The following is a 27,818-nucleotide window of genomic DNA, read 5'->3' as shown; positions in this document are numbered from 1 at the left end:
CATTTTTAGTGGTTTTTCTTAAGTTTTAACCAGCAAAATAGGCTGTTTTTAGCATTTTTATAGGGGTTCCAAACATTCGCGGATTCTAACTATTCGCGGGGGGGGGTCTGGTACGCATCCCCCGCGAATACGGGGGGACCACTGTAATAATAAAAAAATTAAAAAGACCGTACGTACTTACAATTTCACTTTCAAACACTGACAAACCAAGTTGAAGAATATTCACAAAACCAAAGCATACGACAATGAAACGGGCAGAGCGCGATGGTGAACACGTCCTCCACGCACACGGCTGAAAACAAAAGTGATTCTTCACCTCCCAGTCGTGCTGCGCGCGCACTGTCAGACAAGCAGTTAACTACTAAATTCCCTTGTTCGAAGCTTACGACCGTTCCAGCTGCCGCTAGTTACCTTCCTATTGTAAAAGGACCGATGGTTTGTAATACGTATCGGAACAAATTCACAATTGTACTTACAGTCTCAACAGGATTAGGCATGTTATGACTAGTAGGTATTGGCTTGTTTTCTTCTTTTATTTTTTTATGGTGTATGTTCAAGCCAGTGGAATATGGTTCGTCGTCATCTTTTTGTTCATTGAGAGACTGGTCTCTGCTTGGGGTCAATCCTACTGCGGCAAAAAAAACCTTCTTTTCAAGTTCAAGAGGTTCTTTCCTTGGATTGTTCAAATGCTTCTGTTCACTAACTTTCTCACTACTGCAATCACCTTGACTTGGATTCTGCTTGAAAGTGGTAGAATGATATTTAGGAATGTCATGAGCAGACTTTTCTAATGGCTGAGCTTTAGGGTGCAAAATAGGAAGGTGACTTGGCAATCTTTGGTAAGATAAAACATTTTCAGCAGTAATACTACACTGGCTTTGCTTTTTGCAGCCATCTGCCACTGAAGATAAACTAGGACTAGTAAGACCTTTTATTTTCAATGACTCTGCAACCTTCATGAACTCTGGTAAATCATGCTGAGGCACTCTTGCTTCTCCTGAGTACATATAGAGTAAAAGGTTTTCAACCTGAGATGGACCAACATCCTGCAGAACTATGACAGGGTTCTGATGATGTGTGGACGCAAACAGGAGAAAAAGAAATCACTACACGCAGACAAAATCACTTGGTGAACAGGGAAGATTTTTCTATCACAGGCAACAGTTGCATCACAAAAAAGACCCTGGAAAAGAGATAAAACAATTAATTTTATTGCATATATGTACTAGATATTACAAAGTAATATTAACTTTAAGGACAATTTTTTTGAAAGCCCATTATTCAAAAGGCAATTGTTAGAAAAGTTTTTTTTCTAAACCAAATATTCAAAAACAGTAGTTTGAATGTGTAATTGTTCAAATTTATAATTAATCAAAATACAAAATATTCGAACAAGCAGTGTTTCGAAATGAATATTGTTCGAATCTATAATATACTTTATCTAACCATATAGGAGAATAGGATTAATGTTAATAAACAATTAATGTAATTTAAATTTATTAAAGTTTTCTTAACATATCTTTGGACAATTTATCTTCAAAATAATCTATTACCGGAAGTAATTCAGGTGAAGATAACTCTTCTTCTACTAAATTTTCAAGTTTTCAATGACTCTTTCTTCTGGGATAAATGCCAGTGCTAATAGCATTCGAATTTTGACTGAAAACTCTCTTCTTCCTGACCTGAGTCAAAAAGAAGAAAATCTTCATTCTTGAAAGTCTTCATATACTACGACTTGACTGGGAATACTATATCCTTCCTATGATAGGGTGTAGTATATAGTCCACGATTTTCTTCTGAGCAAACCCTTCTAATTGAGCGCTAATACTGTTGAGAGTTGGCAATCCCTGAGCTCAGATGCGCTAAGATCCTAAGATGCATTTGTAATTATATAATGAGGGGAGTCACATGTACCTTTTGCGTCATCTTTCATAGATCTCTGCACTTGTACGCCAGATGGATCGCCTGCATGATTGTGTTCTTTAGAAACGGTAACATCTTCTTTTACTGATATAGTACGACATTTACAGCCACTTGCAAATTTTATCTTGTATTTGTTTGTCTTTAACAAATAAATGTCCATTCACTAATAATATGGGCTTTCCTTGTTCACTTTGAACGAACTCAGCCATGATAGGGTTTTAGAGCTTCTCTACTAAATAGGAAACTGTTCAAATTAGCAATGGGAACTTTAGGGTTTCAAGGATTTGTTAATAGTTTATTTTCTATTTAAGGCAATTAAAATACAAGCAATGTGATTGAGTTGTTTCTCGAATAACTGCACTTATTAAGGAGAGAGAGAGGAGAGAGATAGAGAGAGAGAGAGAGAAGAGAGAGACGGAGCCTCGAGAGAGAGAGAGACGAAGAGAGAGAGAGAGAGAGAGAGAGAGAGAGAGAAAGTGCCAACATACAAAACTGCTGTCATGCTTTTTTTCAACAAGTCAACATTACTCATGGATTCGAACAATATTCATTTCGAAACACTGCTTAATCGAATATTTTGTATTTTGATCAATTGTAATTTCGAACAATTACACATTCGAACTATTGTTTTTTTAATATTAGGTTTTCGAAAAAAACCTTTTTTGGACAATTGCCTTTCGAATGATGGTTTTTCGAAAAATTGTCCACACACACAGCCTACCTAGTGAATTTGCTGAGGTTCAGCAAGAGTATGTTTTGTTAGGGGAATTTCCAAATCTAAATATCAACTGGATAGTGTCTTTATGGAGTCAAAGTCTGTTAATGGTCCTATGAAGTTAGCAGGAAACATTACCATTTGGAGGTACTGATGTAATCCTGGCAAATGAGTTGGCTAATTGTAAGATAGAGGTTTGTCCTGTTTTGAATCCCAGGGTAGAGAATAGAGCTTAATCCCCTACTAGAGTTGTCACTCAATCAAAGGCTAAAATTGTTGACTTAAGAGCGCTTAATTTAGATATACGTAGGAGATTCAATATGGTGGGCAGATCTGTAAAAGGATTGCAGTCTTATGCTGAGCTAGATACTAGTTTAGATGATAAGATCAGTTGATATAAAGAATCTTTAAAGGCAACACAGGAACAAGAGTTAAGGCAAGTAGAAGAGAAAGAGTCAATTTCTGATTCAAATAAACCAGTAATTTGTTAACACAATGATTTACTTTTCAGATTTTATAAACCAATAGAGGCACCTGCTAATTCTGTGGAGGGCCATAAGCAAATTATAGTACCTGATGGATACAGACTTAAATTTGATTATCACATGAGCATTCTTTTTCAGGCCACTATGGTGTTCAAAGGACTAAGCAGAAATTAGCTGAGAATGTCTTCTGGCCTAAAATAAGACATGATATGACGAGACATGTAGCTTCTTCTCAGACTTGCCAAATCACTGGGAAGCCTAACCAGAAAATTCCTAAGGCCCCTCTTGTAGCACTCATTCTAAATGCTGGGGAACCATTTAAAAGAAGTGTTGATATACACAGTAGGTCCACTTCTTAAAATCAGTAGTGGAAATTAATATATTTCAACAATTATTCGATCGTATGTCTAGATATCTCAAAACCATACCTTCAGGAACATTAAAAGTGTAAAGGTAGTGGAGGCACTACCAAGTCTCTTCTCAAAATTTGGTTTACCTAAGGTCTTACAATCAAATTATGAAATCAATTTTACCTGGAAATATTTTATTACACAAAGGCACAGAGATGAGGAAAGCCTAAGAGGAGAGACTGTACTCAAGAGGACATGAAACACAGGAACAGGAGAAAAAGACTTAAGATAGAAACACCTGGGAAAGGCTCACCAAAAACAGGCATAAACTTGAGATTAAGTTGAGCAGGTAACAATTCTTATAGTATAAGTATTATAATGCAATTATAATTGTGGTAATACGATTAATTCACCTCAGAACCTGTGTATCATGTTATGAAATGTATGTTTTCTGTGTTCAGATTCCCAAATTTAAAGATAACATGTGCTAAGTAATCCCACTTTTCATTTTGAAGTACCGTCAGACAGAGAGAGTGAAAGCTCATAAGCCTTTTGAAGAGGGTTGTATTCACACTTTGAGAATGTCTTAGCCAAGCTGATTTCTTTATCGGCGCAAACACGTACGTAAGACCTCCCAGGCCGCACTGTTATTCAAACCCTTGAAAATAGATGAGTTAAGCTAATTTTTTATCGTTCCGATAGGGCTTGTAACGGAACAAGGGCCTTGTTCATTCTGCTCCATACCCCTATAGAGATGACGTATTATGTTTTCGTTTTGCTAACCACCCCATATGCCATATACACTTACGGGGATAGAGAACCTTATTCATTCGCTTTTGAGACATAGCAGTGTGCGTTAGAGAGTTTAACATTGCTCTCTCTCTCTCTCTCTCTCTCTCTCTCTCTCCTCTCTCTCTCTCTCTCTCTCTCTCGGTTGCGAGGCTGTTTCAGTAACTTAATGTAGCTCACGTTAATTTTGTATTTGAGAAGTCACTCAGTAACTGTCTTAATGTATGTGTTGTTTGTGGAATCTGAACATAGTATTATTTCTGTTAAGTTTCTTGAAGGCGCCCACAAAAATAGTGAAAAAGTGTAAAATTGTAACAGGCCTTTTGATTGAAGCTGCAGCTTATTTAAAGGATTTTGACATAGGAAAAATCTATTTCTGGGGAAGACCTGTGTCGCCCGATGAAAAATCCCTGTAACTCATTTATCTAGTATAAATAAACTATAATATACCAGAGAAAAAGCTAACATAGTTATGCTGAAGTTATCACCCAAACGGTGTCGGTATAGTATAGGGGCGCTGTGTTACCACAAACCACAGGACTTCTGCCATTTAGACGATTCCCTTCAAAATCCCTCTCCTCGGTGGGAGCCGCTACAACGAAAATCCCACTACTCGTCCCCGCTCGCCACTACTACTACTACCCATGTGCCATTTTCATTCCTGATTAGTTCTATAAACTTGGATTAGTCAGGGTGGGAAGAAAATGTTAATAGGGTTAGGGTTCGTCGGGTAACACAGGTCTTCCCCCAGAAATAGAATTTTCCTATGTCAAAATCCTTTTTCTGGTGTCGACCTGTGTCGGCCGATGAAAATATACCAGAGAATGCTATACAAGTTTCTAATATAAAATTATATGTAAGACCAGGTTAATGATATTCAGAATAAAGAGTCATGAATAGTTTACTATTTAATCTTAACATTATAACTTAAACTACTAACTCAATAATTGTAAGAAACAATTTCTTAATATATTCTTAACAATAACAGTACGTATTAACTTGTACAATACTGAAATTGTACATATTATTAACTCATTGGTCACGATTATGTGTCATACAGACCAATCAAAGTATTATACTATTCTTACAACAATACTTAATAGCAATAATAACTACGTATATACATATGGGCAATCTTATATCCTAATCCGGCAGCGGGATCAACAACAAGCATCTAGCCCGGTCCGGAAAAAGTATGGTGGGGAGTGTGAGCAAGTCATACAGGTAGAAGGGTCATGCAAAGGGAGATAGTCAAAGGAATAGTTCCATTCAAAAGTTTCTAAGGAGAACCGTCAGTCTGTTCTTCGGGAACCACCACAGTACCAGCTGCCACTGCTGAAAATTTTAGGGCCTGTAAGTTTATCAGGTAGTGGCGCTTGAACACTGCTAGAGACTTCCAACCTGTGTACTTTTTTAGGTCTTCAAACTTCATGTTTTGAAAATAATTAGTTGAGGTGGCAACTGCTCGGATATCATGGACATGTGGGATTGAATCCGGATTGGCTTGTTTAATAAAGTAAAGTATCTGTTGCCTAATTCCTCTTAAAGTTATTGTGCCCACTTTTTCTCTGATAAAAAGAGGGCCCGTTGTTATTTGAGATGTTCTGGTCATAAAGGTTTTAAGTGTATGAACAGGACATAATGATTCATCTTCTGGAAGAGGAATAATTTCCCAAGGAGTCCACCTATTCTGTGGATCCTCATTTTTTGCTAAAACAAAAATTGTCTATCTGGTGAAAGTAAAACTTTCCCAGATTGGAGGAATTCCACATGTCCTGGATTTCTAGAAAGGGCTGACAATTCAGAAATTCTAGCTCAAGAGGCCAGAGCTACTAAAAATAATGTTTTTCTTAGTAGTGCTGAATAAGAACAGTTATCATTGTCTAAGTCTGATGCTAGTTTAAGAACATCGTTTAAGAACCATGATATTGATTGAGGACGGTTGACCGGTCTCAAACGTGCACATGCTTTTGGAATATTGGAATATTGAAACCTACCTGAAAAATCTTTCTTAGGCAGATTTAATTGTGGTAATAGTGCTGGCAGCTAAGCCTTTCTCATGTAATGATCTAAAGAAAGAAATTGTAAGATTCGTATCCATTTTGTGTACATTCATTTCATTTAAAAATATAGCCAGTTTTTTCAATGCTGAATCATACTGTCTAATTGTGGAATCCCATTTATCCGATTCTACAAATAGAATATTTAATGGATCTATATTTGCTTCTTTTTGTGCCGCAAACTTCATGAAGTCCTTAAAGTTAAGGCATCTAGAATTCTTGAGGAAGCTGACACAGTTTGCGTTTGTACTATCTATGTTAAGTTCGGGGATGGAATCTTCTGGGGCTTGAGTTTCATCTCCATGATAAGTGGATACCAATTGCTCTTCGGCCAGTTGGGTGCCACTAGTGCCAGCTGGCCTCTGAATGATCATAGCTTGTGTAGTACCTTCAAGAGGAGGTTCACTGGAGGAAAAAGATAGATTCTCTCCCATTTGTTCCAATCTAGAGACATTGCATCGATCGCAAAGGCATTGTTGTCTATGTTGGGAGCTACATAGCAGGCTAGTTTGTGGTTGGACTCCGAGGCAAAGAGGTCTACCTGAAGTCCCGGAATCTGATTCGCAAACCATTTGAATGAATTGTTGTCCAGTGACCATTCTGATTCTAGTGGGGTCATTCTGGACAGGGAGTCTGCTATTACATTCCTTACTCCTGCCAGATGAATTGCTGACAGATGCCAGTGGTGCTTTTCCGCTAATAGGAATATTGCTATCATTACATGATTCAATTTGTTGGATTTGGATCCTCTTCTGTTTATGCAATGGACGACTGTAAAGCTGTCCGATACTATTTGAATGTAGATCTTCTTGGACGGTTGTAATTTTCTCAATGTCAAGAACACTGCCATCGCTTCCAATACATTGATGTGGAACCGACGGAATGTTTCTGACCATGTTCCTTGAACTTTCTTGAGGGGTGAATATCCCCCCCAAACCGCTCAGGGATGCATCTGTGTGGATGATCAGAGATGGGGGAAGAAATTGTAGTGGAACTGATTTGGATAGGTTCCGTTGTTTCGTCCATGGAATAAGTCTCTTTTTCAGAATATCTGGTATCTTGAAACTTTGTCTGAATTTGAGATTTGCTCTTGATCTCCAAACCTGATTGATATCTTTTAACCTGGTTTTCAATAGAACATCTGTCACTGATGCGAATTGAAGGGAGCCTAGGATTCTTTCCTGTTCCCTTCGAGATGATCGCCTGTTTTTGACAAAGCATTTTGTAGCTTTTACTATCTCCTTGACCTTCTTGATCAGTAGAGATAGCTCACGTTTCTTCAGATCCCACTGAATCCCTAACCATTGGAACTGGGATGCTGGAGTCCGTCTGGATTTTGCCATGTTTACTTGGAACCCTAAATATTTTAGGAATTCCAGTACTTTGGATGTTGACCTTTGACAATCTGATTTGTTGTTCGCCCAAATTAACCAATCGCCCAGGTAGGCTACTAATAGTATTCCTTCTTCCTCAATTCCTGAACTACTGCCTCCCTAGTTTCATGAACACCCTGGGTGCTATATATTGAGTCCGAAGGGCATTACCTTGAATGAGTAGGCTTTTTTGCCTAGCTTGAATCCTAGGTATGGAGAGAAGTTTCTGGCTATTGGGACGTGATAGTACGCGTCTGTAAGATCTATAGAGGTGGTGACGGCCCCACGGGGAAGTAAGGTCCGTACCTGTGAGATTGTCAGCATATGGAACTTGTCGCAGTGAATGTAGGAATTCAGCCGAGACAAATCCAGGATTACTCGTCTTTCGTTCGAGTCCTTCTTTGGGACACTGAACAGACCTGCTTGGAACCTTATGCTCTTCACTCTCTTTATGGCACGTTTCTGAAGAAGATCCTTCGTATACTCTAAGAGGTACTCTGTTGGTTTTTGGAAGAAGTTGACTGGAGGGGGAGGGCCCTTCTCCCACTTCCAGCCTAGACCTTTCGATATTATACTGTGGGCCCATGGACAGAAGGTCCATCGGTCCTTGAATAAGTACAGTCTCCCCCCTACCTGGGAAATCTCACTGGTTGGGTGTTGGTTTAGTTCCTCTCCCCCCCCCCGGAATCCTCTACCCCTGGCTCCACCTCTGAATCGGGAGCTTCCTCTGGCTCGACTACTCCCAGCATGTCTGCTATATGAGCGAAAGGCACCTCTCGCCTCATAGGCAGGATTAAATGCTGGGGAAGCCACGACTTGAGATGAAGTCGAAGGTTGAGGTTCCGAGTTTGGCTGAACTAATACATACTGTGGTGGTGTTACCTTTGAGGTGGACGGCACTGCCTGCATATATCCATGAGGACGGGCCGTCTGGTAAGGGTTATACCTTCTCGCCTTCTTTTTAGGCCCTTGTTGATGAGAAGACGCATCATATTGGCGCTTGAAGGGAAGACCCCACCTCACTCTCAGACTTTGGTTAACCCTGGCTGCCTCGTGCAAGATCGAGTTTATCTCCTCTTTGGGGAAGAGGTTTTTTCCCCAAATGGATGATTTAATGAGCTTATTAGGCTCACGTTTGACTGTAGCTCCAGCCAAAACATGCTTCCTACAGGCCCTTCTTGCAACAGCAAAGTCATGCAGATCTGTTTGAAAAGTCTGTAAAAGACTTTTCGTCAAGACCCGAAAAACTGTTTCGTCTTCATAGGTCGTGGCTAACAACTCCGCTGAGGTGACGGAGTTGATAGTCCTGGCTAACCTCATCCTTGCCTCAAACTCCCCTTTGATCAAATGGTTGGGGAGTTTGGGCAAACCGTTCGGAGAACAAGTCCGAAGCGCAATCCGGCTACAATTTACCAGCAGTAAATGTTGCCGGAGCGTTTATCCAAATGTCCGATCCTGTGGGCAAAAGCAAGGATGTAGGCTGTTTCCCTCAGGACCGGCGTTGGTTTGTCCTCGTTAATGGCTTGCAATGTTAACTCCACCACCTTAGTTGTACAAGGTGACGGAATTCCTTCGGGGTGACGAACATTGTGTACTTCCCCTAATGCGGTGTCAATTTGGTATTGAGACAATTTAATTCTGTTAGAGAACGGACCCAGGCAGCTTGGGCCTGTTCTCTGGGGAAGATCACTGTTTCCTTTGGTACTTTGTCTATTCTGACTAGCGCATGTTGTGCTAGTCTGACAAAGCCCGGGAACGGGAACTGCATACCGGCTGGGAATAGTTCATAATCCTCGATCGGTCTTGTTCCGCACCCCTCGATGGTTAGTCTTCCATCTACGAAGGGAGCATTTAGGGCCAACCTCCAAGGATTTTCCTTATCAAAGGGGGGAAGCTTTGAAGCATCCGGAACCATCATTGATACGGGCTGGTGTTCCGGATCGAAGGAGACTGGAGAGCATCTCCTCAATGGGCCCAATTCTCTCCGTCAATGACGAGAGAGCCTGATTGGAGATGTCCGTTGTTGGCCCGAGGCGTGCGTCTAGCCTCTGATCAATTACTCCAGTAACCCTGGCTAACAGTTGGTTAGTGAAGTCTACTGGGTCAAAAAGCTGTTCCGCCGCCCTTGAGAATGACCCTGTTCCTTCGGTAGGGGAAGGATTTATGGCAGCAGGCTGAATGAATGATGATGTCGACGGCTGTGACACCGAAGACAACTCATTCGCCGCTGGCGGAACAGACTTGCTCTTTTTTAAAGTCTTCTTGACTTTAGGAATAACTGACGGCATTCCTTGTTCTTTAATGGGTTTTGTAAAACCCTTAAAGGATGTAGTAGAAGAAAGGGAAGGAGAAGGACTAGGACTGGGATGGGAACTCGCTCCACTTACCTCCCCACCTACCTGTTCCATTGGCTCGATGTTGATGTCGATCGCCGCCACATCGTCCATAAGTTCCTGCTGCTCCTCCAAGGCGGCCGTCATCTCCAGACGTATGGCCTCAATGAGGGGTTCGGCTATCTCCCTGGGCACCGCTGTTGTCATAGTGGCGCCCGAAAAAATCATAGCACATAGGCCAGCATCCAACACGTAGGGCTGACCTTTCGGCGCGTTTTTGCCGAAACCCCCCACCCATTTACGAAGGGACACCCTGGCATCATGGAGAATCACCTTATCTGCCTGTAAGTTAATTCTCATTTTAGTGGCGGATTCGTTAAATAATGTGTTCCACATATCCTGAATTTATATTACTATATTCCTTAATATAAGTAAGACAATTTCGGGAAGTCCTTACCTGTTCATCAGTCATAATCGAGACTAGCTCATAACAGACGGTACAGGCGTCTGGGTGCCATACCACGTAGTTGTCGAGAGGTACAGCACAATTGGCATGCGAACGGCACACTACGTGGCCGTACGAGTTCCCCAATGATGCGTGGCATCCCTCAGCCTGGCAACAGACCACCTGTAATGTGAAAAAACTCAAGGAGTTTTCTTCCCTTTGATGGTTTGTTGCTAAATTGTCGACGAAATATTTCGTTGCCGAAATATTCCGTCTTAGGCATGCAGACTGGTATTTTCTGGAAAAATCATGCATTTTATTCGATTGGCGAAATATTTCGTTGCCAAAATATTTCGGTGTTATTGTAATACCAGTTACTTACAACATGTAACATAAGTAATAAACTCGTAAGTTATTATTGGTTATATTTGTCGGAGAAATATTTCGTCGCCGAAATATTCCGTGGTTGACTGAATAGAATTATCAATAACTAATTCGTAAAACTCGTAAGTTTTTATGGAGTGCCGCCGGAATATTCGGTACTGATATATGCCTTAATTTTTCTAGAAAATGTATTATCTGGGTTGTCGGGGAAATACTTCGTTGCCGAAATATTCCGGTATCAACTTATTATTGTTACATGGCTTAACCTAATGGAGCTTATAATTGAATACTTATCTAAGTTGTCGGCGAAATACTTCGTTACCAAAGCATTCCGGTACCGACCTACATAATAAAGCTTATAAATTGAATACTTATCTAAGTTGTTGGCAAAATACTTCGTTACCGAAGTATTCCGGTACCGACCTACATAATAAAGTTTAATAGTGTAAACTGAAAATTCCGTTCAGAGGCATGCTTGTAATAAAACACCGAACTTCGTCGATGTCGGAAAAATACATGGCGTACCTCCTTAATTGCCGAAGCTAGGAATAATTCAGTCTGAATTCCGGCAATGCCGAACTTCGAATACTATTATTGTTCTACTCTGCCTCTAATCATTCCAATAAAAGTACGTATTCTCTGTTCGCCGAGGCTCCAGAGATAATATAGAAGAGATATTATCGAAATAATATTTTTTTTTCAATTTATGAGATTAGAGGTTTGTAAGCAATAGTTTATGTTGCTTGGCTCTACCCCTGATCTAAAGTGGATCCACTCTTAGGCTACGTGGCCTAGATCTTTCGCTGACTGGCCGTGGCTCGTCGCGATCGGAGTGGTCCAACCCGGTCAGGAGGTTATCCAGGTAGGCTTTGCACATAATACCATTACTGAGGGTATTTATTGATCTAAATATAACTATATATCACAAGGTGCATAGGAGTTATCTCTTAATATCTAGTACTTATCTACGTAGCCCATAGTATCACTTAAATTCCCATTCATGATGGGCACTTTTCCCCCTATCGTATCAGCAAAGTCATTTATAGACCTAGCTCGTTATAACGAGAAAAACATGCATTTAAGCTTATTAGGCTTATCAATTTAAGCTAACTAGGGATAATTTAACCATGTATCCGGTTTAAGGATCAAATATGGTTACCGTTATAAGACTAGCCTAGGTTCGAGAATGGCTCACCAGCACCGAGATCTTGTCGTATCAATATATAAGCCATATTATTCTGAAATGTAACTAATATCCGTTCTAACAGAAAGATCACATTTTAACCATCTTATAAGCAAAACTAAGCCTATATTATAATTTTACATATGCCATGCGTAATTCGTTGTTGCTATGCTGACGCTCAAAATGGCGGCTCAGCCGGCGGCACCCTCAACTCATATTTTGAGGGGCCTGGACTGATAGCATACTTAATATAACTTAAATATGATAAAAAACCAAATTGGGGTACTCAACTTCGAAGCAGCAGAAGATTGGGCACTCATAATGGTTGAAATTAGCGTAATCCACAGTGGAAAAAGCACAGCAAAATTCTTGTTAGTTAAGCGCACGGCTCTACAAACAGGAATGAAAATGGCGCATGGGTAGTAGTAGTAGTGGCGAGCGGGGAGAGTAGTGGGATTTCGTTGTAGCAGCTCCCACGAGGAGAGGGATTTTGAAGGGAATCTTCTAAATGGCAGAAGTCCTGTGGTTTGTGGTAACACAGTGCCCCTATACTATACCGACACCCTTTGGGTGATCGCGCTGGGGGTAATAATTTCAGCATAACTATGTTAGCTTTTTCTCTGGTATATTATAGTTTATTTATACTAGAAAAATGAGTTACAGGGATTTTCATCGGCCGACACAGGTCGACACCAGAAAAGGTATTTTTACAAATGTTTTGAAGTGCACTTCGAGGTTTTATCATTTTTTTTAACACATTTATCTTTTGCTTTGTTCTTTTGACATATCCAAATTTTATATGCTTAATGTTTGTACTGTCAATGCTTTAATTGTTTTCGTATTATGCATTATGTTTTTGCATTGTCTTTATTTTGTTTAATTAGTTTGAATAATATTCTATTTGAAATTGTTTGAATGTAACACTTGCAAATTAATTTTTATTTAATGAAATATCTTTTCAAATTTAATTATTGCTTTATGATTTAATTTAATTAATTTCCTTGATAAACTTTGATTTAATTTTGCTTAATAACTAATTCAAGAATTAATTAAACTTTTGTTTTCAAGTAATAAAAATTTCCCTGATATTGTGAATTTCACTTATAAATTTTGAATTTAGAAATAAATTTTTTGTATTTAAAATTTATATGAGTATTTTATTACAACCCCAGTATTAAGCATTGCATTTTATTTTTGTTTAGGTAGAAACATAGAGTGATAATTGTGATGTTCCCACAAATAAAACAGAATCAGGGAAATACTTAGATTTGAATTTGCAGGAGTGATGCCCTTTAAATAAGATTACCTCACACCTATTTCAATGAACTTAGACTGATTGTTTTCTTGACTGTTCAGTTAAGAAAAAGGGATCACTCTTAACTTTAGAATATCCAGTCGTTTAGTATTTGTGATGAAGGGTCAGGTGTCTGTCTGTAGTGAGGTAAGTAATAACCAGGTACTTGAACAAACTGTGCCCTAAGTACAAAGGGTGTCCCAGATCCAGGAATAAAAGGGTCTCTTGTACTAGCAAGTACAAATGGTAAGTGTAGTAACCAAATACTTGGCAATCTGGCTTAACAAATATTAATGGTGTCCAGACACAGATCTTTGACTACTTCGTGCACCAAGTATATTAATGGTATCCAGACCCAGATACTCTAGGCCACTTCGTCACAAGTATTAATGGTGCCAGAGACCTGGGATATTTGGCACTTTATGTATCAAGTATCAATGATCCCCAGAAACCAGGGAGGAAAACAAATCACATTATCACTCTAGCTTATACTGGTGGTGTTAGGAATATATTTTGTTAGAAGAGTGACCATATATTTGTTTTTGCATTTTATTGTAAGAATTGTATTTGAGAAAAATGGCTCCATTCGATACTCAGGAACTTTTAGCAGCCCCTTCCATCCAAGTGTTGTCTGAAACCACTCTGACTAAGGCACAGTGGAGTGCTCTAGCAGTAGCATGTGGTTGTCATGTGTCTAGTAGCATGATAAAAGCACAAATCAAATGCATTGTCATGTAAGCATTGATAGACTCTGGTAGAATAAAAACTGATGATGATGAGTTAGAACTGGCTCAAGAGTTGTTGAATGTAGCACAGGCTGATCTTATAAATAAGCAAGTAGAAAAGAAAGAGAAAAGTGATGCAGAGTTAGAACTCAGACGCATAGAAGCAGAAGAAAGTTTGATTAAGCTGAAAATGCAGGCTGAAAGAGAGAGAATAGACAGGGAAAAACAAGAAAGAAGAGAAAGAGAAGAAGAAAAAGCAGCAGAAGATGAAAGGCAAAGGATAAAAGAGGAAAGAGAAATTGCAAGACATGAAAGGGAGATGGAATTGATAAGAGCTAGATCCACATTACCTGTAACACCATCTAACCCTAACCATGGTAATCAAGACCCTGCATTTGATGTAGTATGAGTGCAGAAATTAATCCCTAAGTTTACTGAAGAGGCTCCAGATGAGTTCTTTGATCACTTTGAGAAAGTGGCTTCAGGTATGGGATGGCCAGAAGATAAATGGTCAGTTTTGCTACAAAGTGTCTTGATTGGTAAAGTGAGAAGCGCTTATTTAGCCTTAACAGCTGATCAGTGTAAAGACTACAAGGTGCTCAAACATAATGTGCTACAAGTATACCAGTTGACCCCAGAGTACTACAATGAAAGATTCAGAAATTTAAGAAAGGATGAAAAAGTAACTTTCTTGAATTAGGCTTATAAAGTGAGAAGGTGTTTTAAAAGATGGTTGGAGGCAGCTAAAGTTACAACTTTTGAAGAGTTAGAAGAGTTAGTTGTTTTAGAGCAATATTTTAAAGGTATTCCTGAGCATATAAGAGCCTATTTGAGAGAGAGAGAGAGGTTTAAAAACTTGACAAAGCTGCTACATTGAGTGAAGACTACAATATAATTAGAAGCAGGCGTAATTATAATGTCAAGTACCAGAGTCAACCACGCCCAGGTTATAAGTCTCATCCAGGTTTCAGGAACAATTTTATAAATGGGAAACCTACAAGTAATAATACTCCTCAGCAAGCTAATGTGAAATCCTCATCTAATTTTGCAAGACAGTTGCAAAAGCCTAATGTTGTCTGCTTCAAGTGTGGAAGAGCAGGACACTTCAGTCAGGAGTGTTATTGGAATTATCAGCAGTCCAAGCCTGTTGGTCAAATAGTAAGAGGTGACCATGTCAAACAGACTGTTAAGAACAATGTGGGGAGGAATCCGACTACAGGGAAGATTGAAACTAAACAAACTGAGTGTTTAGCAACCAGTGGAAATGTAACTTCAAGCAGTGAATGGCTGAGCAGTTTGGAGGCCTTTAAGCCATATATCTATGAGGGTACACTGGCAACTCAAGAAGAGAGTGTGCAGGTACCAGTCAAGATTTTACGTGATACAGGGAGCATCCATAGTGTGGTGTTACGTGGTGCTCACCCAATGTTAGAGAGAATCTCACTGGAGATTCAGTTATTTTGAAGGGTATAGGAGGAGAGAAAGTAACTCCTATATGCCGCTTACACCTGTCCTGTGAATTGGTGACTGGGAGTGTTGATTTTGCTGTAAAGGACTCACTGGCTGTGGAGGGTGTACATGTTCTGTTGGGAAATGAAGTTGGTGGTGTTCCTTTTGTTCCTGTCCTGTAGTGACAGACAAACCGTTGAGGATTAGTCCTACGGTAGAGTGGAGAAGAATAACCCCCACCTGTTCCCTAGTTGTGTAACTACCAGAAGTATGAGGAGAATTACGACTGTTGGTGAAGAAACTGAGGATTTGCACGCCCAAGATGGATCAAGTGAAGGATCTTTGAACTTAGAACAATTGTTCCAGGGGAGTGATGCCTCCCGTGGAGCTGACCGAGAAGAGATTTCCCAAGAAAATTAAGAATCTGTTGTTCCTGAAGAGACTCCCGAGGAGTCAAGGTGTTCCTGAAGATAGTAGTGAAACTGCAGTAGCTCAGGTAGCAGATGGTTGATAGTTCAGCCATTGAAGTTGGACAGATAACAAGAGAGAAGCTAATGGACTTGCAGAAGAGGATGCACGTTAGCTGATTTGTTCTTCAGAGTTGTTGATCAGGAAGAGATGCAACAAACTCCTACAGTTATTATCTGAAGGAAGGTTTGCTGATGAGGAAGTATTAACCTTCAGATATACCCGGAAATGCTGAATGGGGTGAATATCATCAGATTTTGATTCCATGGCCATTGAGAAAGCAAGTGGTAGCAGTAGCTCATGAATCTGGACATATGGGAATCAGGAAGACTGTGGAGAAGATCATGAGATATTTTTTCTGGCCTGGACTTCATAAAGATGTTAGCAGGTTCTGTCAAGAGTGTCACTACCTGCCAGATAGCTGGAAAACCTCCAATGAAACCATTCAGAAAGCCCTCCCCCTACATCCTATAGAAGTTACAGGAGAACCCTTTAACAAGGTGATTATAGATATGGTTGGACCGCTTCCGAAGACGAAGAAAGGAAATGAATGTCTGTTGACACTAATGTGTCCTGTACCAGATATCCTGAGGCGATCCCTGTTAGAAACATATCTGCCAAAGATAGTTGCTGAGAAACTATTGGAGTTTTTCTCCAAGTTTGGTATACCAGAAATTGTACAAAGTGATAAAGGAACGAACTTTACTTCCAAATTATTCCATGATGTGATGACTTATTAGGGGTGAAACAACAGTTATCAACAGCTCATCATCCAGAAACTCAAGGTGCCTTGGAAAGGTTCCACCAGACATTGAAAAGTATGCTGACAAAGTATTGTTCTGAGTCAGGAAGAGAATGGGATGTTGGTTTACCCTTAATGTTATTTGAAGTTAGGAATGCTTATCAAGAAAGCATGGGATGTTCACCCAATGAGATGGTTTTTGGAAGAGAAGTGAGAGGACCTTTGAAGATTCTTGCAGAAAATTGGGTAGAAAATAAAGAGGAAATCCAAGGAGAGTATGAGAAGAACTAAGGAAAAAGGTGGAGAGATTAGAAATTCTCTTTAGAAAATCTGAAAAATGAGTCAAGAGAAAAATGAAAAGGAACTATGATAGGAGGACTAAGCTAAGAAGTTTTAGTGTTGGTCAACAAGTGTTAGTGTTTCTGCCAGTCAAGAGATTTCCCCTTACAAATAAATTTGAAAGTCCCTACAGGATAATTGAGAAGTTAAGTGATAGAACTTATGTGATTGAAACACCAGAAAGAAGAAAATGACAGAGGAAGATACATGTGAACCTTTTGAAACCTTACTTCTCAGAAACTAGAACTGAAACTGTGTCAATAATACAGACAACTTCATCTACAGAAGACGATGACGGCTATGAATTGGGAGCTGAAAGCAAGATGAATAATTCTTCAATTTTGGAAATTTGGAGGATAAACTGAAACATCTTAATGTTGAACAAGGTGAGGAATTGAGTGAAGTGGATTAGAAGCTTCACAGAGATTTTTGCAGATGTACCCAGACGTACTAATCTGACCAAACATGAAATCAAGATCCAAGAAGATGGAAAATCGTTCAAGCAAAGAGCTTATCGCTTATCACCTTATCATCGAGATGTTCTGAAGAAAGAAGTTCAGTATTTGCTGCAACATGGATTAGCAGAACCCAGTTCAAGTCACTTCAGTTCTCCATGTGTGTTAATGGAGAAACCTGATGGCTCCTTTAGGATGTGTACTGATTATAGGAAACTGAATTCCATTAGTATGGCTGACAATTATCCCTTGCCTCTTTATAGATCAGTTACTTGATAATATTGGGCAAGCCAAGTTTGTTTCCAAGATAGACTTATTGAAGGGATATTATCAGATACCCTTAGATGAAAATGCAAAGTTGCTGTCAGCTTTTATTACTCCTTTTGGATTGTATCAGTATACTGTATTGCCATTTGGTCTGATGAATGCACCAGCCACATTTCAACGAGTGATGGATCAACTGCTAGGATCTATAGAAGGAGTAGGTGTATACCTTGATGACATAGTCATTTTACTCTACAACGTGGGAAGAACATCTGCAGATCCTGAAGAAAGTTTTCAAGAAACTACAAGAGGCAGGACTAACAGTCAACCTAGACAAGAGTGAGTTAGGGAAGGCGACTGTTCAGTACCTTGAGTTTGAAGTTGGAAAAGGCCTTCTCGCTCCGGTGAATGCTAATGTGGAAGGTATCCGTAAGCCTACCCCCCTTACTACTAGGAAGCAACTACAAAGATTTTTGGGCATGGCTGGATTCTATCGTCGTTTCTGTCCAAATTTCTCAGCCGTAGTAGCTCCCTTGACAGACTTAACTAGTCCCAAAGCTAAGTTTGTTTGGACTCCAGAATGTCAAGAATCCTTGAGAAGGTAAAAACCATTTTAACTTCAAGACAGTGCTTCAAGCTCCCGACTTTAATAAGAAATTTGATAAAGTTGATGCCTCTGATTGTGGAATTGGAGCTGTTCTACTTCAAGAAGATGAAAATAACCTTCTACACCCTGTGTTTCCTGTCTTCGAAACTGAAAAAGCATCAGAAAAACTATGCAACTATTGAAAAGGAAACTCTAGCCTTAATCACAGCATTGAAAAAGTTTGAAGTGTATGTGAACAGACCTAGGAATGAGGAAGTTTTAGTGTTGTCTGATCACAATCCCCTGTCTTTTATACAGCGGATGAAACACCATAATCAAAGATTGACCAGGTGGTCTTTCTGCTTGCAACAGTATAAATATAAAGGTTGAGCATATCTGGTAAGAACAATGTAGTTGCCGATTATCTATCCCGTTGTGAATCGTTGGAGTCAAACCCGGTATAACTAATCTTCTTGGGGGAGGAATCTTATAGTATAAGTTTTATAATGCAATTATAATTGTGGTAACACGATTAATTCACCTCAGAACCTGTGTATCATGTTCTGAAATGTATGTTTTTCTGTGTTCAGATTCCCAAATTTAAAGATAACATGTGCTAAGTAATCCCACTTTTCATTTTGAGTACCGTAAGACAGAGAGAGTGAAAGCTCATAAGCCTTTTGAAGAGGGTTGTATTCACACTTTGAGAATGTCTTAGCCAAGCTGATTTCTTTATCGGTGCAAACACGTACGTAAGACCTGCCAGGCCGCACTGTTATTCAAACCCCTTGAAATAGACGAGTTAAGCTAAAACAATTTTTTATCGTTCCGATCGGGCTTGTACAGACCTTGTTCATACTGCTGCCATAACCCTATAGAGATGACGTAGTATGTTTTCGTTTTGCTAACCGCCCCATAGGCCATATACACTTACGGGGATAGAGAACCTTATTCATTCGCTTTTGAGACGTAGCGGCGTGCATTAGAGAGTTTAACATCTCTCTCTCTCTCTCTCTCTCTCTCTCTCTCGGTTGCGAGCCTGTTTCAGTAACTTAACGTAGCTCACGTTAATTTTGTATTTGAGAAGGTCACTCAGTAACTGTTCTTTATGTATGTGTGTTTGTGGAATCTGAACATAGTATTATTTCTGTTAGTTTCGTGAAGGCGCCCACGAAAATAGTGAAAAAGTGTAAAATTGTAACAGGCCTTTTGATTGAAGCTGCAGCTGTGTATTAGGTATTTTTACAAATGTTTTGAAGTGCACTTTGAGGTTTTATCATTTTTTTTTAACACATTTATCTTTTGCTTTGTTCTTTTGACATATCCAAATTTTATATGCTTAATGTTTGTACTGTCAATGCTTTATTTGTTTTCGTATTATGCATTATGTTTTTGCCTTGTCTTTATTTTGTTTAATTAGTTTGAATAATATTTTATTATGATATTGTTTGAATCTAACACTTGCAAATTAATTTTTATTTAATGAAATATCATTTCAAATTTAATTATTGCTTTATTATTTAATCTAATTGCTTTATTATTTAATTTAATTAATTTTCTTGATAAACTTTGATTTAATTTTGCTTAATAAACTAATTCAAGAATTAATTAAACTTTTGTTTTCAAGTAATAATTTCCCTGATATTGTGAATTTCACTTATAAATTTTGAATTTAGAAATAATTTTTTTGTATTTAAAATTTATATGAGTATTTTATTACAACCCCAGTATTAAGCATTGCATTTTATTTTTGTTTAGGTAGAAACAGAGTGATAATTGTGATGTTTCCCACAAATAAAACAGAATCAGGGAAATACTTAGATTTGAATTTGCAGGAGTGATGCCCTTTAATTAAGATTACCTCACACCTATTTTAATGAACTTAGACTGATTGTTTCTTGACTGTTCAGTTAAGAAAAAGGGATCACTCTTAACTTAGAATATTCAGTCGTTTAGTATTTGTGATGAAGGGTCAGGTGTCTGTCTGTAGTGAGGTAAGTAATAACCAGGTACTTGAACAAACTGTGCCTTAAGTACAAAGGGTGTCCCAGATCCAGGAATAAAAGGGTCTCTTATACTAGCAAGTACAAATGGTAAGTGTAGTAACCAGATACTTGGCAATTGGGGTTAACAAATATTAATGGTGTCCAGACACAGATCTTTGACTACTTTGTGCACCAAGTATTAATGGTATCCAGACCCAGATACTCTAGGCCACTTCATCACACAATACAGTGCATGGTTTTTGCATATGTACAGTTGACCCCAGCCTACTCATGGTTCTGGTTTCAAAGCTTCACCTATTTGTGGATTTTGTGTGTGGAATGTATATCAACATTATTCACAGAAAATTTGCCTCATGGAATTTTTCGTTTAGAAATATTTGCTAATTACTGTATTTTCATATTAATTTTATGACTAAATATGTACATTTTTCATGACAGTATAACTTGTAAAATAGGAACGTGAGCATAAGTATTTTCAGAGGAGGTTTTTGGTGTTTGAACTATCGAAATATAGGCAGTTGTAAGTGTTTTCAGAGGGGTGTCAAGTATTTATGGATCTTAGCTATTTGCAGGAGGTTGTGGTCCCTATCGCCTGAGAATCCTTGGGGTCAACTGTAGTGCATAACTTGGACTCTTTCAAACATAACCAGTGAGGTGTTTAAAAATTATGTCTAGAAAATTAAACCAGACACAAAGTAATTATTACAAAAAAAATCTTGTTTATAAAGATGTGTTTTGTATACATTATCTTCAGTGCTTAAAAGATTTGATGACCTTGACAGCAATGTACCTACAAAATACTATATTAACAGTACTATATGTGACTATGAGATATATGTACAGTATACGAAAAAAATAAAGTTAAAATGTCATATTAGATGGAGTTTTTGAGTAAAAGTATACAATCTTAGTTTAACCAGACCACTGAGCTGATTAAAAGCTCTCCTAGGGCTGGCCCGAAGGGTTAGTTATTTTTATGTGGCTAGGAATAAATTGGTTACCTAGCAACAGGACCTACAGCTTGTTGTGGGATTCGAACCACATTACATATATTGAGAAATTAATTTCTAATGAGAAATAAATTCCTCTGATTCCACGTTGGCAGAGCGGGAAATCGAACTCGCAACTTACGAATCAGTTGGTGAGCACACAACCCACTTGTCCAACAAGGAACTAAATGGAGTTTTTGGAACAGAGATTTACTACAAAGGTCTGATTCAAGCTCTACAGAACATCTGGTTATGCAACGAGTGCCACAGGTTTAGGGAACCCATGCTGAGGCTGTCGTTAAGGAGAGAGAAGTTCTGTTCAAATATTTCTAATGTAAAAGTCCCCAAGTTTCCAATGAGTTTACTAAATCATGAACACGTATTAAGACATTACAAAATAGTAGTCCAATGAGTTCGATTTCACAGGGTCTATGTAAAAGAAACATCTATGCAATAAAAAAAAAGTATCTACCAAGTTTAGGAAGTTTGTGTTGAAAATGTGGAGGTAAAATTAAGTTGTACAAATCTCATTAACACGAACATCTGATGACTGTTAGTTTAGATGTGTTGAACTTTAAAGTCTACTTACCATAAATATTATGTCTATTTGAATCATTAAACCAAAGTTGATTATCACCAGAAACTTTAATACCCTTTTCTGATATGACACGGTTAACATTCTTATCCACTAGAGAACAATAAGAGACTGTGGCTGAATTCCTGAGCAGAACAGCAGGATGCCTAGGACAGGAAACATGCTCCCGAGGTTTCTCAATGTTCCAGTACATAGATATGGTAAGCCTACTCATATTCATATTTCTGTCACCTTGTAAAACCACTAACAGATAGCCTACTGTAACATCAAAGGGTCTACTAGTGTCCATTAACTTTCATCTTGTAAGGTAAAGTACCTGACCAGTTTCATATATGAAGACTTGACCCTAATAGACAAATTCTCTAAGACAATTTGTATTTTTCATAGCTACAAACCTGAGGCTTAACAATAGGATAATTTCTTGCGCCTAGCTGGATCCGGTAAAAAAGTAGATGAAAGCAAGGAATCTTGTCGTATCTGGCAAGGCATGCGTAGATCGGGTGAAGAGTGGTCAAACACCAAACATTTGCCAGTCTTTCCCAACTCAGGATGACTTAATAAAAAGAGGGGTGGCTAGAGGCGGGCAGTATAACGTTAAGACCTCAGGTTTGTAGCATTAAAAAATACAAATTGTCTTAGAAAATATGTCATTTGTTCATACGCGAACAAACCCTTGGTCTTAACAATAGGATAGACTCATACTTGGAGGGAGGTATAAGATATCCTAGACAGGCTGGGGGCCTACCCACCAGTCCAGCTCTCAAAAGAAATAGTTCTTAGAGAGGGACTGAAGCCCGTTGAGAAGCTAGATACACTAAAATCTAACCACTCAGAACCTGAGTGACATACAATGATATATGGTATAACCATTGTATACGGAACCAAAGAAAAACTGTGACTGTCCAAAAAAACAAACCAGGGCACTAGGGTTTGTAGTACTCCCGACTCCTCCTTGCCCAGGAGCGGAGCCTATGCTACTAAATAGTGGGTAAGATATTGAATACTGCACGACCACACTACCAGTATGACTACCTCACTCACCTGTATCAGACCAGTCCAGCAAATGACGTGTCAATTCCTTAAACCATCCGAAGGAAGAAGAAAAGGTACAAGAGAAAGAAGGAGGCTTAAGACCAGCCTCCACTCATTGCTCTCATCCACACAATCAACTTAGATAAGATACAAAGGGCAACTATGAGTTGCACAACCTGTTGGGCAGCCACCACAGGACCCAGGGAAAATGTGTCCATAGATCTGTGGGCAACATCCTTAAGATAGAAAGAGGTGAACGTGGACTGGCGTAACCAAGTACCAGCGCTCAGTACTCTATGTACAGCCAAGTTCTTTTTGAAAGCCAGAGAGGGACCAATACCCCTAACGTCATGTGCTCTAGCCTCCACAGACGTGGTGATGGAATCATCAAGAGTCAAATATACCTGTCTGATGGCTTCCTGTATCCAAAAAGAGATAGTATTCTTAGACACCTCTTTCTTCGTACGGCCTGTACTGACAAAAAGTCTGCGGCAGCCTGGTCTAAGGTGCCAAGTCCTTTCAAGATAGTAACGCAGGGCCTGGACAGGGTACAACAAAAGTTCTTGAGCATCACCAATCACCACCCACAGTCAGTCAGTGAGGGAATGGAGAACGAAGCGAACCTGTCATCATGCACTGAGGGATTTTGGGTCTTGGCCACAAACTCCGGAACAAATTCGAAGGACACTGACTTCCAACCCCTGGTGTGCTTCACCTCATAACTCAGACCGTGGAAGATGCCAAAGCCAAAAGAAAACTGTCTTAAGCGTCAGGTTCTTATCAGATGAGCGGTGCAAGGGCTCATATGGGCTCTTAGTCAAGCTCTTAAGCACCAAGGAAACATCCCATGTTGGGGGCTTGAGCTCTCTAGGAGAAGACAACTGCTCAAACCCCTTAACTAGCAGAGAAAGTTCCCTGGAAGAGGAGACGTCGATACCCTTCAGGCGTAACACCAAACTCAGAGCCGCCCTGTAGCCTCTAATAGCAGATACAGACAAACGTTTCTCGTCTCTGAGGAAGGTTAAAAAGTCTCCTATTCGCTGAATAGAGGTCGTGAGTGGAGAAAAACCCCGTTTACGACACCAATGACACTAGATAGCCCATTTGCCTTGGTAAACTGCGGAGGTTGACTTCCGAAGACTGCTGGACATGTGCCCAGCTGACTTCTGAGAAAAGCCTCTCTCTCGGAGGAGATAGTTGAAAGCCTCCAACCGTGAAGAGACAGGGAGTTCTACTGACTGGTGGAACCTTCTGCATGGGGCTGACACAGGAGATGCCGCCAAGGTGGAATCTACCTTGGAATCTCCGACAACAACGATAGCAGATCTGGAAACCATTCCGCCTGAGGCCACAGAGGGGCCACCAGAGTCATTCTCAGACCCTGTGAACCCAACAGCCTGTTCAGAACCTGACAGATCAAACAAAACGGAGGGAAGGCATACACCTCCAGGTTGTCCCAGGGATGTTGGAATGCATCTTCTGCCAATGCCAAGGGATCTGGGACCACTGAACAGAACACTTCCAGCTTCCTGTTGTAACGTGTCGCGAAAAGGTCCAGCATGGGTCTCCCCCAAACCTGGAAAAGCCTGTCCGCCACCACTTGATGAAGGGACCACTCTGTGCCTAAGATCTGATCCCGGCGACTGAGTTTGTCTGTGACCACGTTACGTTTCCCTGGGATATACCTGGCTGAGAGCTCTACCGAATTGCTGATTGCCCACTGGTGAAGCTCGACGGTCAAGGCATGAAGCTGCTGAGAAACTAGGCCTCCCTGTTTGTTCAAGCAGGCTACCACCGTGGCGTTGTCCGACATGAGAACAACAGAGTGACCCTCTACCATCCCCCAAAACTCCTTCAGACCCAGGAAAGCCGCCTTCAACTCCAAGACGTTGATATGCTGCTGCTTGTCCTCTAAACCCCAAACGCCTGAAGTGATGAGGCCGCCTAAGTGCGCGCCCCAACCTGCGAGGGAGGCGTCCGAGAACAGAAGGAAGTCCGGAGGGAGAGAACACAGAAGGATGCCCTTCAATAGATTCTGGTCGTCCAGCCACCAACAAAGGTCTTCTCTCACTTTCAAAGACAGTGGGACCATAAACAGGGGAGAGTCCCCCGCCGGAGACCAGAATTCCCCAAGTCTCCATTGCAGAGACCGAAGATGAAGACGCCCATGAGGGCCAGCTTCTCTAGGGAAGATAGCACTCCCAGAAGAACCTGCCACTGATGAGCTGACTGATGCGACTTTGAGAGGAAGTTGCGCGCAACAGCCCGCAACTTCTCCCATCTCTGATCCGACGGGAAAACTCTCGCCACTGTCGTATCAATGACCATGCCCAGGTAGAGAATCCTTTGAGTGGGTACGAAGTTCAACTTTTCCTGGTTGACTAATATGCCCAGGTCCAGACAGAACCGAAGAAGGCGATCCCTGTCTTACAGCAGCTTTTCCCTGGAAACTGCCAAGACCAACCAATCGTCGAGGTACCTCAGCAAACGGATCCCCTAAGCATGGCCCCAACTTGACACAAGAGAGAAGACCCTTGTGAACACTTGAGGGGCTGTGGTCAACCCGAAGCACAAGACTTTGAACTCGAAGATCTTGTCCGCCAGAGAGAAGCGAAGGAACTTCCTGGACGTGGGATGAACAGGGATTTGGAAGTATAAGTCCTTTAAGTCTATTGACAGCATGAAGTCGCCTTCGCTCACAGCTGCCAACACTGAGTGCGGGGTCTCCATCTTGAACCGTGTCTTCCTGATGAAGCGATTCAAGGTGGATAAGTCGATCACGGGCCTCCGTCTTCCCGATGCCTTGGGCACCAAGAAGATGTGACTGTGAAACCCCGGGGACGGACGCACTACTTCCGCTATCGCAGCCTTGTCCAGCATTTTCTGCACCTCCTCCTGAAGAGCCAAGAACTTCAGAGAATCTGGGGGATACATCTTCCTGAGCTGCGGCTTGTCCGACAGAGGAGGAGAAGTCGAATGGCAACAGGTATCCCACCCAAAGGACAATTACCACCCACTTCTCCGCCCCATAACTGCCACTTGGCCCATTGGCCAGCCAGGCACACCCCCAACCCGTGGTGCAGGAGAGGGAGAGGTGCCCAACCTACCGACGGCCCCCTTGACCTCTGCTCCTAGGGCCTCTTCTTGGTTTAAAGGAACGAGAGCAAAAGGGGCGTTGATCCTGAGAATTTGGCTGTGACGAACGGGAAGGCCCTGCCAAACTCAAGGACCTCGATGGCCTACCAGGTGACGATCTCCTCAATTGCTGCTGGACCGGGGGAGGAGGGGGGCCAAACGTACCCGAGGGCGGGGCTCTGATTTAGACACGGCCTGGTGCACCAGACGGTCCTTGGTGTCAGCCCGACGTCGGTCTATCGCATTGTCGAGTTCCATCCGTGGAAACAAAAATTGCGATTCTAACAGTCACCGTTCCTCAAGGCCAGCAAAGACTCGGTGTCAAGCGACCTCTCCATCCTAGACAAAGCCGCGTCCCTCCTAACCAGAAGAGGATTAGCCCATAAATCGGTACTGAGGTGAGCCAAATAAGAAAACGCCTTGCCCCCGGATTGCAAAAGACTGGCAAGCGAGGCGACATTCACCAACCCATCAGAGGACCAGTCAGAAGCTATCTGGCAATCACACAGACCAGAGGTACAGCCAAGAAACTGTCTGCAACATGGAGGCCGCCGTAGATTCCAAGGCTAAGGCGTCTTGCGGAGATAAGGACGGAGCCACTGATCCCACCTGTTCCAAAGTCAAACCTGGCTTCAGGCGAATGACGTCTGGGTTAAGGTGGCGTGACAACAAAAATGCAGAGCTCGTAGCATAGTACTTCCTATGTCTTGTGAGAGGTGGAGGTAGGAGTTTGGTAGAGCCTCTAGAGCGAAGTGAACCGTCCCAGTCAGAGACAGAGGCGTTAACCTTCTGCAAGACCGACTGAACGTGCCCTGACAACGGCAGCTGGAGAGAAGATTTGGGGTCCTGAGAAGCTCCCACCAAGGCTTCCAAACAAGGAGTGTAAGACGGACCGTACTGAGTCCTACTTTTCAAAATGTTGAACCCACAAATGAGATCAACAACCTCCGAAAAGGAAGACAGACTCCTGCGTGTCCCCTTCTTCCTGCTCTGGTACCGGGGACCGACGACGAGAAGGATGTGTAGCCTCTTCTAATGCGTTTTCTTCACCAAAATTCACAAAAGGGTTAGTGGGCAAACAGATTGATATCTCTGCTAGCCTATCTGGGCTGGGTCCAAGCGTCAGCCTCCGAGATGGACCCACTGAAACATTAGGCACATCACTTACCTCAACAGGTGACTCCAGGCGTCCATGAACAGACACAGGCGTGGTGGCTGTACGTACGTTAGATGGGGGGAAACTCGAGCACTCAAGATTGACAGAGAATCCCTAATAGTGGAAGACTTGGAACCAAGCAAACACTCCAGCTGCACCACCTCCGTGCTCACTACCTTCGACCTCTTGACAGGAGCCTTCAGGTCTTTACAGCAACGAATAGGCCTGGGAGAAGAAGGAGCACTACCATCACGTGCACGGACGGGGGAGGTTGCAACACGCTTGCAATGTGCAAGGACGGGGTGGGGTGGTGCACGTACGAGGTTTGGTGGTGAAGCAATCCCTGCAGAACACACATCACTAACACTGCCCGAAACCACAGCACTCTCAGGAAAACACGTCAGTGCTGTTCCTCCCTGGCGGCGAAGGAAGGGCAAGGTCCTTAGCCTTCCAATGCCTAATACGCCCACGAGGCGTACAGGGGGACGAGGGAGAGGTAGACAGCACCAGATTCTTATGTGCACTCTTCTCGGAGTGCGGGGA

The 27,818-nt window shown here is 41.2% G+C and overlaps 2 protein-coding genes across 3 annotated transcripts in view; one reads left to right on the top strand and one right to left on the bottom strand.

Annotated features, from left to right (window-relative positions):
• Window positions 1–612, bottom strand: part of LOC135224151 (uncharacterized) — a 63,368-nt gene extending 62,756 nt beyond the window's left edge. Inside the window, exon 1 of the mRNA XM_064263030.1 lies at window positions 477–612. Coding sequence (XP_064119100.1) covers window positions 477–497 — 21 coding nt within the window. The 5' untranslated portion in view covers window positions 498–612. The remainder of the gene's footprint in view (window positions 1–476) is intronic.
• Window positions 1–27,818, top strand: part of LOC135223583 (zinc finger and BTB domain-containing protein 14-like) — a 315,347-nt gene that overhangs the window by 71,655 nt on the left and 215,874 nt on the right. The window lies entirely within an intron of this gene.

This window comes from Macrobrachium nipponense, chromosome 10 (genome assembly GCF_015104395.2).
Source record: "Macrobrachium nipponense isolate FS-2020 chromosome 10, ASM1510439v2, whole genome shotgun sequence".
Taxonomy (NCBI): Eukaryota; Metazoa; Arthropoda; class Malacostraca; order Decapoda; family Palaemonidae; genus Macrobrachium; species Macrobrachium nipponense.
The sequence above is the reverse complement of the archived record's forward strand: the minus strand, read 5'-3'. Positions and strand labels throughout refer to the sequence as shown.